Source organism: Setaria viridis, chromosome 6, assembly GCF_005286985.2.
Source record: "Setaria viridis chromosome 6, Setaria_viridis_v4.0, whole genome shotgun sequence".
Classification (NCBI taxonomy): Eukaryota; Viridiplantae; Streptophyta; class Magnoliopsida; order Poales; family Poaceae; genus Setaria; species Setaria viridis.
Window position 1 is genome coordinate 595,306 of NC_048268.2, and position 15,812 is coordinate 611,117.

Sequence of the window (15,812 nt, forward strand, 5' to 3'; positions counted from 1 at the left end):
TGTTTCGGAATGGTGGTTGGATTCCTTCTCAATGAAATGACACGCAGTCCTCTTGCGAGTTTAAGGGAAAAAACTTAATAGCAACGCACCTTAGCTTCCTCATGGAAAACAACAGCTTGTTGCTTCAGATACATTATGAACTGAGTTGGCATCTAAATAAGCCTTGTCCCTGGTTTCTGCACCAGCAGCTTGTTACGTACATAAGCCTTGGCAACAATATAATGAATCATCGATAGCTGCACCTGTAATCATATATTCATATGAAAGAAAAGCAAAAAAAAAATGGCTCCACGTCATCAAACTGAAAAGTTACAGATCAATCACCCCCCAGCTTTTCCTCATCTTCATAGTTAGTTCTGACCGTGATCTCATGCAACAGTTTATGGCGACTAGCCAACCACCTGAAAAATCTGCCAGTGCCAACACCAAAGTAAGCTTGTAAGGTAAATTCTTAAAAGTAAATTAAAGCAGCTCCTTTCACAGAGATAATGCCTTTCTGCACAAGTGAAATTGCTGAAAGCCGTCTCTCCATCATTTGCATTTCTCGTAAAGCTAGAAATTCACTTTCACTCTCACCTTTATATATTGTTACCCGATGTCGGGTCAATCGATGCCTCCCTTTTTGATGTGAACGAAGATCATGATGAGATTTGACGGGGATTGAAACCACATGATGGAAAGGAGAAAGGAACATAAGCATTGTGTTCAACAAGTTTCTCTTCGTGTCAACTCTGCAAACGCACACACATGATATCCATCCACCAAACCAGTAGCAGGATCATGACTCTTTCAGAGAACATGCAAGGCTTTGTTTGGCTTATCATCCAAGGCAAAATAGGAGGTTAGTAGTACAAGCTCTAGAAGCAAGATGACATGTGCAGTACAATGTACAACACTGAAAGAGGAACAGATATATTGGAACATTGCAATCTGAATGACATTCAACTGTCGCCACCAATCCCGAAACGAAAGCGAACATTCGGTTACCTGCAAAAAGGGGGCACTGGTGGCGTAAGACGATAGAGAAATTAAAGGGAAGGTTTCGACATGATTTTCCAGGTTATTAAGAGGGTCACATCTCAAGGGTAGGTAAAAGCCTTGCCTCATAAGAAAAAGGGCCAGGTTAGGTAACAGCCGGCTTGTGGAAGCATTGTGCTAATTCTAGATTGCTTGCAGCATGTGCATGCAGAGACGGTCACTAGTTAACTTTGATAACTAATGGCTTCAAAATACAAGCAAGAACAATGAAATAATGCTGACAAGGATTGGTTCTTAGCTCACTTCACCTTGACCTCTTCAAGTTCCAACCCTTGTATGCATCTATCCATGTCAAGGAATTTAAAGTCTATTATCAACCTACCGCGCTATATATCGGTAGTCAACTGCCATTTGATCTCAGAGGCATCAAGTCACAGAACTGTAAACAAAAGTTTCTTTCAGAAACGTGTGCGTGAGTGTGCAGTTTTAATGTGCAGGTCATGCTAGTGCAAATCTTTTCCCCCTTTTTCCTGGAACACAACTTGATCCACACGGCCTATGGAATTGACCGTCCAACTCCTAAGGCTTTTCACGGGGATCATGTGACAAATTCAGACAGGTACACCACACTTTGTTTTCCGTTCGCAGCGCCATCTGCTGATTTCAGTTTCACTTTCACGGAGTTCATGGAGGAGCTTCTGACTTCGCCGTGCCGACATGTGGCACGTGTGCAACATTTACTGACAGATGTTACCGTGGTAGTGATCAAGCCCAGTAATTTCAAGGACCTGGTCACTACTAGAAACTGCAAGCTGTTTGCTTGTTTGACCTTGACCAGGAAAGAAAAACACAGGAGCAGATTGGTTGCAAGTTACTGTCTTCTAGAGGTCAGAGAAACACACTGGAGACTTGAGAGAGCAAGCTTGGCCATGTCAAGAATACAAAATGGTGAGATGCAGCTCCCACACCAGAAGAAAACAAAAACGGAAGCATACCAGTATAAGTAAACCGGATGACAAGCACGGGTTGAATGGTATAAAGCTACATTCAAATCTCCACTTTCAAATTTATGTAGTGGACAAACTGGCGTTTGGCGACAGTGGCATCACCAACTCAGTGCATGAGCGATTCAGGCGAGATGCAGCTGTTTCAGACGCTGGTTTCTTGTCGGTGATGGTTGCAACAGCATAACCGTGTTGGCAGATGGTCCTTCTTTAGTTCCAAGGGATGAAAAGTTTGATGTCTTCATGTTCAAGTCACCTCCCAGCATGATACATGTGAGTTTCAGACCAATGCTTTTCGTCTGGTTCAATAGGCCAGCTTCATTTTGTAGTACTCATCAACTCCAACTAACGTGCATCTGCTATTGCTTTATAATCCATGAGAGTCCTTATAAATGCTTCACTAAAAAGAAGTGAACTTTCAACTACTAAGCCAAAACTATTTCACTGCAGTGTTGCATGTGATGTGCAAATAGTCTCTTTCTTTTTTTTCCTTCAACAAATCTTGGTCCCGCGAACTGAGCGTAGCTCACCCACCATGTTTGAGTCATCGACTCGGCAACACTGGTACTCGTGTTTTTCTGGATTTATTCCAAGATTTAACCGGTACTATTCTTTCAGTGGTAGGCAACGTGCCCATCAACAGCGAGGCACCAGTGGTGACTTCGCCAACCGGCACTATTCTTTCAGTGGTAGGCAACGTGCCCATCGACAGCAAGGCACCACCACTGAGTTCGCCAATCTCGAGGAAGTTCTTTCAGTGGTAGGCAACATGCCCATCGACAGCGAGGCATCAGTGGTGACTTCATCAATCTCGAAGAAGGTTTGCCAACTTTCGAAGGTACTCATCAGGATAGGATTGCGTGCGTGTGTTCGTAGAGGTGAGTGTGCATACGTGTTTCTGAGCGTCTGGCGTCTGTACTGTATGATTCGAAAAAAAAAACCATAGTCCCCGAAGCCTCCTCTGGAACTGACCATCCAGCCCCTTCGTCTTTCACGTGGATCATGTGACAAAGTCACACAGGAACAAAATTATTTTCGATTAGCAAGGTTTCAGTTTTCGTGGATTTTCTAGAAGAGCTTCTGACTTATCTTGGATTTATAATTCTGCGATGATCCAGGAGCCCGGGAATAACAAGATTTGTTTGCTGGTTGAAAATTGCTGCCCTTTTGTTTGACATCCCTGGGAAAAGAATAGTAGCCATGAAGAAGACTAGAATTCAGATAAACAGACCAAGTGTTTCAGCTTCCAACTGGTTTTAGGGTTGCATTCATAATTAGGAATAACTAAGTGCCGAGATCAAACTTGAGCATGCAAATTGCACGATTGGCCGCGGCACGTACACCAGCATATAGAATGGCACGCAAACACAAGCAACTTTTTTAAAAAAAATAAAAAGAGTTGAGTTTTTCTTGTGAATGGAAAGGACGGCAGAAACACGAGCAAAGACAGCAGCTCTTCCGATTTTACATTCGAAGGGAAAGGAGCAAAATACAAAGCAAAAGGTTCCCTTCTCGCACAAGCAGCCGGGTGAATGTCACAACTAAAGCTTTTGTACCACTGATTGGATAAATATCGGAGACGAAGCCCAACTGAAAGCTGCGCCGAAGCCCAGTTCGAGATCAAGGCTCTTTTTGGAACAGGATAAATCCAGCTTATGATCAAAATAAGCTATCCCAGCACAAGAGTATCCCTACTTATTCTCATTCACCACAAAGCCTGATATATCTGTTAGGAGAGCTTTTCACCTGCCTAGCTTGCACCAACTGTTTAATTTGCCCCTTTCATCTCAAGCTCTGGATCAGCTTCTTCAGTTAGGAACAGATCTGAATGATATTCCATTTAATGATGCTCCTGATTGTTGGACTTTTATATGGGGCTCTCCTCACTTTTCAGCCTCAAGGGCGTATCGTGTTTTGTCTGGTCATCGTCAGGTGCATCCGGTTTTTGGATGGCTTTGGAAATCTCGCTGTCAAAGTAAACATAAGTTCTTCTTTTGGCTCCTCCTCATTGATCGGCTCAGTACCCGCAATGTGCTTCGAAGAAAACACATGGCTCTACCCTCCTATTCTTGTGTCTTGTGTTCACAGGACACTGAGGAAACTTTGTTTCATCTTTTACTGCAATGTCCCTTTGCCCAAGAATGCTGGATTAACATCAGTCTTTTTGCTAACCTTGATGAGGAGCCTTACACAATTCTTACAAGCTTTAAAGCTCAGTTGCAAGTCCCTTTTTTCATGAAAATCATTGTGCTCATGAGTTGGTGCATTTGGATGGCAAGAAATGATTGGATATTCAGGAGTGTCACTCCCTCCATTCAGGATGCAATGCGGAGGTTTCGGAATGTTTATACTCAGGTTGTCCTACGAGTAAAGGAGACTTGGAAACAATCCATGTTAGAATGGCTAGAGCAATCATTGTAATTTTTCTGATCTTCTTTTTTTTCCTTTTTTGTATCCTGATTTGTACACTTTCTTTTTTCATCTCTTTTTTATCTATATATATATCCAGCAGGGGATAATCATACCCTCCTGTTTCCTCAAAAAAAAATAAGCTAAAACTAGAAGTCAAACGGTATGTTTTTTTGCAGTTTTTTTTGCCATGCTTCTTCCCACCACTTCCATTTGTACTAAAATACAGTAGGGGTGTGCTTGGCGAGCTCCGCCATGAAACACTCCCTCGACAGGTTATCGCAGTGGACGAGATCCACCTCCAACGAGGAGCTGCTCGCGGAGTGGATCTCCATAAGATCGTGGAAGGACGCCAGCTCGTACTCCGTCGCACCGATGAACTTGGGGTTTACAAGGGCGGGCCTGCACTTGAGGTCCATCTGGAAAAACTAGGCTGCGTTCCAGAGACTATACGACAGTTGAACCGTAGGGTCCTAGAACTCACTCTCCGGGGGGAGTGGAGCCTCCCTCGAGAGCTGGGTGAAGATGTTGCCCAGCGCATAGAAGGTGCACTAGCAGGCCTCAGGCTCGGGGTCCGCCCCGAGGTGTACGTCGATCTAACATGCTAGGGCGTCGCTATCGATGGGCAACGCGGTGGGGTCGCCACTTGGCGGTGCCCCCTCCAGCTCAGGCTGGACAGGGAGCCCCTCTTCGAGGAGGTGCGGGCAGGGGCGGAACCAGGATGAACACCTCGAAGGGGGGACTAAATAGTAAAGATTAAGAGCTAGAGCTAGAAATTAATGGTGATTTGAGGCTTTGTCTACAGTATTTTACATATAAAAGTAGGCTCTCGGGGGGAGGCTGCAGCCCCCCTCCCCCCCCCCTGTGGGATCCGCCCCTGGGTGCGGGTGACCTAGCTGGTCGACAACAAAGTCCAAGCTTTCGAAACATAATGCTTGGGCCGGAAGAAAGCTAGGGACAAGCTGCAACTCGCCCCCAACGTTGACAGTGAACTCGAGGCTCTCGAAGCGAATGGTGTCGTCCGGGGTGGCACCGCCGCTGGCGCTAAGACCGAAGGAGGCCATTGAAAGCTAGTGAGGAATGTGCGACTGCCCCTATCTGGTGCGCCGACTGTCGATGTTTCGGAGCGCCGACTAGTGATTGTACACCGCGCTCTTCTCACTTCTGATGGCTTGCACACAAGAGACGAGGAGTTATACTGGTTCAGGAAAATCCCTACATCCAGTTTCGGCAGGAGTCGTGTTCCTTAGATTAAGTGCTCTGGGCTTACAATGGGGTGTTTGATCTTGACGGGTCTCCTTGACGGCGAAGGTGATGATGACGTCGGGGTGCGTGGGCGCGTACGACCGCGCGTGGCCTCATCCTGCAGGCCATCCTGAGCGGTTCAAAGGGGTGATTCACCCTTGGACCCCTAGTTAAAGGTTGGCTCCCCTATGGGACGGACTTGACCCACACCGTGCATTTAGTGCCTCTCGTTTGGCGCAGGTCTTCCTAAGTCAAGAAGTGGGTGAGATGTTGTGGGCTCCTTGCAGGCCCCGCCCTTGAGCTGGCTGAGCCGGCGAGTCGTGGCTCCTGTCTTCTGACCAAGGGAGGTCGAGCGGTGGCCGCAATGTCATCCGGCCGCTTCTAGGATGCTTCTAGCTGTTGGACCTTTGGTTTTTTACGCCTGGTTGCCTGTCAATTTTCTATCAAACACTTACAAAATTGTGATTTTTTATATAAGATGCTTTAATGTCGATAGGCAACACCTTCACTATCACTAACTATCTAAATTGTGCTTGGTTTTATTACGATGCGGTTTATAGATGATACTAAAACAAATTCCTTTCTCTCTTTTTTTTGAGTAAACAAATGCCTTTCGTTGCCCGGTGGTTATGGGCTCGAAACCCAAGCCGCACTAACTATTTTTTTAACAATTACTAAGAGTCACGGCCCAAGGAGGGAGGAGGAGCACGAGCTCGGCCCAGAATAGAAGGGTGAGCAGGCCCAAAATTAAATTGTAATTCTATTAAGAGCCATGGTCCAAATCCAAACCAGAGAGAGGAGGAACACGGGCTCGGCCCAGACAGAATAAAAGGGTGCCCAGGTCCACTTAATAAGCACCAATGAGAGCCGTCCTAACAGGTGGGCCATGTTTTATAAAAAAAAAGACAGGCGGGCCATGTTTTCCATCAGAGTATCTTTTTTTAAAAAAAAATGTGAGTGGAGAGCTTCCTCCCGGCAACGCTCCGCTCGTTTTTTTTTTCCATGTTCGGAGCTGACGGGAAGTTGGCGGTGGAGTTGGCGATGTCGTCGGCGGTGTTGGTGAAGCGTGGGTTGAGGCCGCGGAGTACGTTCAGGATAAGCTGGGAGTCTTGAACGGGATGGCCGACGTCGTGAAGGGCGTCGGCGAGAGTCTTCATGCGGCTGCAGTACTCGACGATGGAGGAATCGCCCTGCGTCATGGAGTGGAAGTCGTGGTTGAGGAAGATCGGCCAGGACTTCTTGTTGGCGTGGAAGAGTCCCTCGATGGCGAGCCAGAGTTCCCGGGTGGTCTGGTCGTCGTCGGTCATGACGAGGTCGAGGACGGAGTAGTCGACGGAGCCGAAGAACCAGGAGCGAACGCAGCAATCCGCTTGATCCCAATCGGGGTCCTAGGGACGAGGAGCCACCGTGCCGTCGATGTGCAACCGGAGGTCGAACTTGCCGCACATGGCTTGAAGAAAGACGCCCATCTGAAGTAGGCGTTAGACATCATCGTCAGTGTCATGGGGACGTGAGACTTGACGGAGACGGTGGCGTAGGGATGGATGGCGGCAGCGGCGCCGGGTATAGGATGAAGCCGCCGCCGCCGTTGTCGGGCGCGTCGCTGGTAGGAGGAGCCTGGGGCACACCGCCAGAGGAGCCACCGGTGCCAGGTGGAGGCACAGATGCGCCGCCGTTAGCAGGGGGCGGGCCAGGAGGCGGCACATGGCCAGCAGTAGGAGCGGTGGTGTCACAGAGGAGTCGGCGGATTGAGGGTGGCCATGGCGAACGACAGGGAGGGGGCGCGCCGAACAGGGAGGTGCAGCGGAGGGGGGAGGTGGCAGCGGCGCAACAAGGGGCTGCCGCCTAGGGTTGGCAGCGCGGCAAGGGGCTGCCGCCTAGGGTTTTGCGTGGGCAGGAGGGAGGCGCAGGGAGAGGAGAGGAGGCCCACGATCTAATCGCGTGATACCATGTAGAGAAATAGATGGGAAACACCCCACACCCTAACGAGTGGGGGGTGACCTCTGTATATATATCGCCAATATGGCATGGAGTACAAGAAATATATCAAGTGTACAAGGAAAGGATAAATACATCCTAATATACACATATACTTCCTAATAGTTAGAGTATATTAGGCAACTTCAGATATGGTTAGTTTAGAACTGATTGTAATCCCGAGATAACCTTTCTTATCTCTAGGAGAGGCTACTTACCCTCTAAGCCATGTACTTCTATATAATCAGCTCAAGCAATATATCCCATGCATTATACACAATCTTACATGGTATCCAAGTCTAGGTCCTAACCCTAGGCCTCCGGCTTCCGCTGCCCTCGCGCCGCCCCCGGGGAGATCAATCTCCACCAGGGACAGCGTCCTCGTAGGATGCGCGGCTGATCCATCTGATCCGCCGCGCCGTCGTGGTCAACCAACAGCAGAGGAGCCTACCTCTACCATGGTCGATCGGATCCATGGCCGCACCGCTCATCGTCCGCGTTGCGCCCTCGTTGGATGCGCGGCTGATCCATCTGATCCGTCGCGCCGTCGTGGTCAACCAGCAGCAGAGGGGTCTACCTCTGCCCAAGGCCGATCGAATCCATGGCCAAGCCGCTCGTCGTCCACACGGCCATAGGGCCGCCGTCGGGCCTGCCATGCCTCCGCGTTTTCGTTTCCTTCGACTTCGTATATGGATCCGCCACTCCCTCGGCGCACCAGCCCAGGCGCCCCCTCCTACCTGCGCCGCCGCACCGCCGCCTTGAGCGCGAGTGCGCGGCTGCGGAGGACGCCCGTGGGGACGCTAGGCTACCGTGCCATTGGGCCGTCGGGCCACTACACCGCCGGTCGCCGTCGCCGTCGGGCCACTTACTCGAGGCTGTTGTTTGCCGAGGCCGCTCCTGCTCGCTCTGCAGCGCCGGCGTCTCCATGGTACCAGTAGACGATGGTACCTTCCTTCCTCCCGAGATCATCTTCCTCCAACAGATCTCGCGTCGGCTCCGTGCCTCAAATCTCTGCTCCTCTATTTATCTTTGTATCTGTATATATGCCGTATCTCCCCCGCTCTGTTCTTGGCAGGTTTTGAATTCAGTTTGGATTGGGGTTGGAATCGGAGAAGACGCGAAAGAAATCGCGCCGGCGGCGGCACCGCCTGCCTACGGATCGGAGAGGTTGGGAGGAGAGGAGGAGAAAGAATCGGAGTACTCCTTCCGCTGGAACTCCTCTGCCGTAAAGGATTCTACGTCGCGTGCGCATCGCCGTTGTCATCCAGCGAGAGCCCAGTCAGTCGTCGGCCCATGTGGCCCAATCCTAAAAAAACTATGCGGCGCCCAACGCCCAGTCACCGGCCCTACACGCTACGGCCACTTCGCCGATGATGATTCTGTGCAAACTGTTTGCTCATGATTCTGGCACTGCTGTGTCCTGTACAATCAAACGACTCCACAGGACTTGGCTACTGGAAATCGCTCAGGAAAACAGTAAGACATGTTCTGGCGTCATATTTGATTCACAAGGTAAAAGGCAACTATCTGACAATCTCACATTCTCTATACTTGATCACAGAAAAAACGGACACTTTCACCTCCCTACATTATTATCTGACAGCTGATTTCAATTAACCCCCGCACCTCCCTTTCGCAACCTATGTGCTAATCATTTTTCATGTACACTACATACATGCAGTCATGACTTCACCGCGGTTTCCTCCGCGCTTGCTTTGCCCGGGAGCAGCGCCGCCGGAGCTTGGATCTGTGCGATCTCCAGCAAGATCTTGTTGAGGGACTGCGGCTTCGAGAAGAAGGGGCAGTGGTCGCTGCCCTTGATCTTGAAGATGCCGTCTGGCGGGTTCTCCCGGACCAACTTCTCCTGGGCGTCAGGCGAGAGCATGTGGTCGTCAAGCGTCTGGATGAAGTAGCGGCGGGCAGTGCCATAGTTTTCAGGGGTGAGGGAGAGCTTTTCCATGATTGGGGCTAGAGGGATGGGTCTCATGGACACCGCAGCTAGCGCCATATCCTGCATTTTAAGTGTGTGCAAACTCGTTAGCAAGTCCACTGAAAATAAGTACCGGCATGACTGGGGTGAATACAGTACACCTTTCAACTGAATACACAGTGTACCTTGGAAGGAGTTTGGTTGAAATAGAGCCCCTTGATCTGCTGTTTATCAAACATCAGCCCCGTAGGAGGCTTGTCCTTTCCATTTCCATAAACTAAAAACTGTGATTCTTGCAGGAAAACATCTGCTGACCGGAGCTGTAAAACGCAGATTAAGGTAAGTTCCCATTCAATGCGCACATGGAAGTGTAAACATATAAAGGGAGATTCCATACTTCCTCCGAGAACACATCGAAAGGCCGCTGCCCATCCTTTACCATCGTAGCAGTAAGAAACACCGCCTTTGAGATCTTTTGGGGGCAGTGTTCTAACGCATATGAAACACTTGCACCTCCACAACTGTGGCCGACCAAAATAACCTGCATTATCGCCGTTACCAGCAAAGTGCTCAGAAAGCTGAATTTTTTTTCCCCCAACATAAATATACACAGAACAGCAGATGTAATAGTCACCTTCTCATCCTCAGGAAGTTTATCGAGGTAATCAATTAATGGCTTGGAGTAATCTGCTAGTGTAGCTATGCTGTTTGTATCAGTATGATCTATGCCAGAACCTGTGAGGTCTAAGGCAACAGGCTCAAGACCAGCTTCCTCCAAGTGTGAGATGGTCTTGTACCAACACCAAGCACCAAATCCTTCTCCATGAACAAGGACAATTTTCTTTGTTTCTAAATTCTCCAGAACAATTTGGGCCTGAAAGCATGTACCAGCAGTACCATTATAACCTTTTTTCTACGAACCTCGAACCACAAGACAATGTTTGTATCACAATGTTAGACATTTCCTTACTTGAGATGTTGACAAGGATAAAGATATGATTAGCTATTTACAGGTTGGGGCAACAAAAACTATAACTAGCAAACAAGATATGAATGGGACAGAACTTTGGGCATGGAACCACGCTCGGACTAGTTAGGTCACAGCTGAGGTGCTAGCATTGTCTTGTAGCCCTAATGACATATAAGTTTCTCCAAGAATACACATCCACGTCGTGTACTTACGTATAAAACAACAGTTGGACACAAAGATGCCTTTTCGACATTTAGTGGCATAGACAATGATCCATAGGCTACTAAATAATTCACAATGTTAAGACAATCAGGAAGTGGATGAACATTTGAATTGTTTTTTCTGTTATGCTTTAGGTGGAAAGCATGCAGAGCATAAGAAAAGGCATGTGCTGCGTATCAAGAAAACTGAATTGAAAGGAAAAGCAGCACCATTTTGGTTGGCGAAAACCACCGGGGAAAAACAAGTAAAGCCCTTTATGAAAACAAGACCAAAGTTCCAAATCACAGCAGAATAAGCTCTATATGCTTACAATGCATCAGAAGACGCAAGCTCTGTTTTATGTTTAGTTTTGAAGTATATACTTGAAAAAAGCATTTAGCACAGCACCAAGCAAGCATGGAAGCATAACTTCTTATTCAGTATGGCACGTGTCCATACAATGGAGCTACTTCTAAGTTTTAACATCTTTCTGAACCTGGAATGCCAAGTTGTTATAATTCAACAACCGACAGGAGCTCAATGTTCAAATACAAATCAAATTTACCAAACGAAGGAAGCTACAAAGAAACAGATCAAAATCTTAGGACAGTTTCCATGTACAAATGAAGACAAATTATTCAACAACCAAAAGAGTACACCACAAGCAACTAGTTGAACTCACCCAATCACAAGCAGTCCAACACTAACAACCACATTATAAGTCAATAACTCAACCTAGAGCAGTTACGTATAAATCAATGCGTCCAGGCCGATGTTGGAGTAATGGAGTCAATTTACAGTCCAAACAGCAATGACCAAGCAACAAACCTTAACTGTCCAGGGTAACAGTAATGTACTGATTTAAGAACAGAATTGCACTGACCAAACACCTCAATCAAGAAATCCTAATGACAAGATACTACCATAACAATCTCTAGGAATATTACCGGTCAAAAAATTAATGCATCACACCTGAGCACATACTTCAACTGACCAAATACTATGAAGTATGAATTACAGAATTTTCGCAGACTGACCAGATACTGAAGTTCATAGGAACACCAAATTGTACAATACTAAGATGGAACTAACAACGAAACACCAAGATTGGATTGTGGGAGAACACAATCCCCAAGGTTGCAACAAGCAAGCAAGCATGTGAAAATTATGACTGAAAGAAAGGGGTAGGTATGGGCCTTACGGGCTTAGCATTCGTGACGGAGTCGAGCAGGTCGCCGCGGCGGCGAGAGCTGGTGGAGCCGGGCCCCATGCGTCGGGACAGGGAGGCCCCGGCGTCGATGCGGCGCGACATGGAGCCGCCGGCGTCGAGGTGCTGGTGGATGGCCATGGCCAGTGCCTGGCGGTGCAGGAGCTCCTCCTCCGCCGGCGTCAGCTTGGGCCCACCGCGCGCCGACCGCGCGCTCCCCATCCGCTTGCTGCGCGACACCGCGGCCGCGGCCCGCTGCTCCTTGCGCGGCATGCACGCGAACGCGTTGCCCATTGGGAGAAGAAACCACGCGAGCTCGTGGAGTGGAAGAAGGAAGGGTGGGGTGGGGATTCTTATAGGCTGGCTCTCGGGAGCAAACAAATCGGCGAAGGCGAGCAACAGCCGACCTGAAATCACGACGAAATCGAGATGGGAAGGAAGCTGCGAGCTGTCGCGAGATTCAAGCAAAGACTGATTGCGCTGCTAAGAAACCAAGAGAAAAGGGAGGATTTTTATGCAGGAACTGATTCTGCTTCCAACGCTGCTACTACAGCTACGGGATTCAAGAACAAGCTCTCCCTCCACTGGAAATGGACTAAACACAAAATCCTGAGGGGGTTAAGATTCAACTTTTGGAAGGAACAAATTTTCTCCCGGGGAAAATGGAAATTCCGAACAGACCAAATCAAGAAACTCTGAGCGGCGAGATTGGACTCCGGCGACGACGCATGGGTGACTTGACTAGACGAGACCGAGAGATTCTTCCCAAGAGGAACCCAAGAGCCCCAAGCCAAGAACTGGAAGAAGCCGAGAGGGAGAGAACTGCTGGGCCTAGAGGAATTTCTTCTCGCAGCAAAGCAAAGCAAAGCACAGCACAGCACGGAGCAGATCTGAAAGAACAGGGCAGAATTTATGAGCGGTCCTGGCACCTAACTCATCTCCACACACACGAATCTCGCCGGAGGAATTTATTTCGCCTCTGCTCTGCTTTCCTTCTGAACCCAAAAAAAAAAAAAGAAATCTTTGGAAGCTGATGCGATTAATCAAGGGAGTTCAACGCCCAGCAGCAGGATTGCAGGAAGCTTTTGGACGGTTTCTGGGGAGCTGTGTCCCTTGCAGTCTTTGCTAGTACTTGCTAGCGTGTACCGTCAAGACTAGCTGTACACCTCTCCAACCTTGTTCTCTTGTGTGGAGAAAACAAAAAACAAATAGGTTTCTTTTTGGTTCTTCTGATTTTTAGTTTCCACGCAAGTTCACTGATTGTCTTGTTTGGTCTGGCTTTTGACCACCACGCTGTCCTTGTCTTCTCTATCACCTTCAGATAAAGATGAAAGTGGCAGCTGCTTTCCCTTCACCGAAACACTAACATATTCATAATTTTTCTAGTGCTCTTTTTCCTCTGTGTTTTTTCTTTGATTTCCGGGGATATCCTGGTCTGCCTTTTTCAGATCCCAGGCCCTTCCTTTCTCAAATTTGTTATCAGCATGCAAACTGCAATAAGCACTGCAGGATTCGTTCATAGTACAATACAATTTTTTTTTTGAACTGATGAGGAAATGCAAAAGTTAGTAGGTGTGTGTCTGGCTTTTGGGCTCCAGAATTTCTTCGACCCTGATTTGATTTGCGGTTGCACCTACGATTTGCAGAAAATAGCGCCACCTGATGAGCAGAACGGATGAGGAAGCGCTGTTGAACTTACCCTCGTTGTCCTTTGCAATTCTTTATCGACGCGATCGGCTCCGTTCAACAACTGCCCCCCATAAGTTTATCCATTGAAACAAATAGCGCTGGAACAGTGCAGTGCTGCCTGTAGGTGAAGTGATATGCTCAAATGCAGCTAGCTGTGGGCGAGACGTTGCTTTGCTCGTGTGATTTTGACCATCCTTTTCTTCATATACATGTAAATATGACATTGGTTTTACTGTATTTGATGGTACATGAAAATACTTTTTTAAAATTGCAATCTGCCTTATAATTAAATATTTTGTTGAGAAGTGCATGTTGCATTGACCATGAGAGCCATCAGGTTCATTCCCTATAATTTTTTTCCCTTTCACATGCTACGTTCACCATTCCTGTCCTTTTTTGAGATCTTGGGATGCGATATGAGGTGTGCGTAGTCAACTCTTGAGTTTGTCACAAAAGAATTCCGCATTCTCTCTTTTTCGAACAGAACCTTCCGATCATTCTTGTGTTCGTTGCAGACGTGGATTCGTCATGAAGAGATGCTAGGCTATCAAAGCGCAGTAATTGATGAGGACATCACCTGATGCAACCACATTGGTAACTTCTCTTGTACCGAAGCACAGTGATCTATCGAAATGAACAAACGATATGATCGCCAGTCAGGCTAGGTAGTCACGTATCATGAGAACGGGGATGTAACGGCACGTATATACAGTAGCAACTACTTGTTTTAATTTCTTTGTGTTTGTTAACAACTACCTCTCGATCGGTCCATACGCATTGTAGATGGGGACGTAGATGGGCAGATACCTGTACATGTCATGCATGTCTTGACCCTCCAGCAGTCGATCTCAGCAGCAACAGATACCATGCAGCAACAAATGCTTCAGCGGCTAACCACCACCTGCATGAGTACGTCGGCAAGCATCATCTACTATACTCTGCACTGGCCTGTTGTGACAGATCGAGATCGACTGACTGTTACAGGAACGAACTGAACTGGTTTCAGTTCAGAGCGTCTTGTGCGTCCAGCACCACCGATCGATCATCTAGGCATCCATCCATTCATTGCTCACCGTACCGGTTCTTTGCAGGATACATAAATAATAGCAGCGCCACCAGAACAACACTGTCACCGTGGTCGCTGAGCAGTGAGCAGATCGATAATTGGTACAGTACAGTAGATGCGTTTGGTGCTCTGGTTGACATTTTTTCTTTTCAAGAATACGCAGCAGAGCTGCGTATCTTTATATTTAGAAGATGAAATGATCAAAACATTAGAGTACAATGCGGACCAACCGGACGCACGCATATGGAAAACAAACTCTGAAGGTTTAACTTAGAAACAGAAAAGCTCGACCAAAAAGAAGGAAGGAAGCTGCAGGAAGCTCTAGTTGACATTTTATTTCATCTTCGATCTTCTCCTCCTAGCATGCAGGAAGCAGGATTACGCTGTGGCTTCATTTCACTGGACATGATGTTTTGGTTTCATCTGCAACTTGACAGGTCTTTTGGGGAGCCTGCCTGCCTGATGGCTGATGACACCGACAGCGAGTCAGCGACCAAGGGGGCAGGCAGCTCAGCTCGCTAATGCACAGCGCACAAGATACCATCCTCCTGCGGGTGGCGGCTGACCCCCGGCCGGCTTGGGAGACACACGATCTCTAGCAAATTCCATTCTTGTCAGTTTGTCTCTGTCAATACAGCTAGGACCATACATTCTGATTTCCGCAACGCGTTTCCACGCCGTAATCTCATCTCGTTCAACTGTCATTGAGTCCTGACGAAACTAAACTAATGCAGCATCCTTACAACAATATCCGCTTCAGATATTGTTGTTCCTCTGAGACTACTCGAGATGGTGGTGCTGTTTGCAACTTTATGACTTTACCTGTCAATGCAATGCACACGCTTCACTTCTCCTCTTATCATTTCTTCCCCCTTTTCAGATTTCTCTTTCTCTTCTGAAATGCCTATATGCTGGTATGTAACATGCTGCTTTCATCTGCTTTTTCCTTTCAATCCGGACAACAACTCCTACTTGAGGGTTGGTCTCTAATCAAAGCTAAGACTCCTTTCAATAATCAGCTATTAACATTTGTCTGACAAAATGTGTTGTGTTCATCAAATAAACTACTAGTATGCTTCTTTTTTTAGCCTCTCTAAAAAAGAAGAAGAAATAAACAAACTATGCTGCTTAGAAAC

General features: G+C 47.6%; 1 protein-coding gene and 2 long non-coding RNA genes across 3 annotated transcripts; 2 read left to right on the forward strand and 1 right to left on the reverse strand.

The window, feature by feature from the left end:
- The first annotated feature begins 1,909 nt into the window (after positions 1-1,909).
- LOC117861460 (uncharacterized) lies at positions 1,910-2,953 on the forward strand. Its single transcript, XR_004641783.2, has 2 exons — positions 1,910-2,255; positions 2,601-2,953. It is a non-coding gene; the product is annotated as an uncharacterized lncRNA (long non-coding RNA).
- Positions 2,954-8,984: 6,031 nt separating this feature from the next.
- On the forward strand, positions 8,985-9,750 carry LOC117861280 (uncharacterized). The gene is made up of 2 exons (XR_004641735.2): positions 8,985-9,125; positions 9,295-9,750. It is a non-coding gene; the product is annotated as an uncharacterized lncRNA (long non-coding RNA).
- Positions 9,084-13,143, reverse strand: LOC117861276 (putative methylesterase 12, chloroplastic). The gene is made up of 5 exons (XM_034744806.2): positions 11,916-13,143; positions 10,178-10,417; positions 9,941-10,084; positions 9,729-9,863; positions 9,084-9,624 (listed from the first exon to the last, which is right to left on the reverse strand). The coding sequence occupies exons 1-5, from the start codon at positions 12,213-12,215 to the stop codon at positions 9,295-9,297; spliced, it is 1,149 nt and encodes a 382-aa protein (XP_034600697.1). The 5' UTR covers positions 12,216-13,143; the 3' UTR covers positions 9,084-9,294.
- Positions 13,144-15,812: the final 2,669 nt, after the last annotated feature.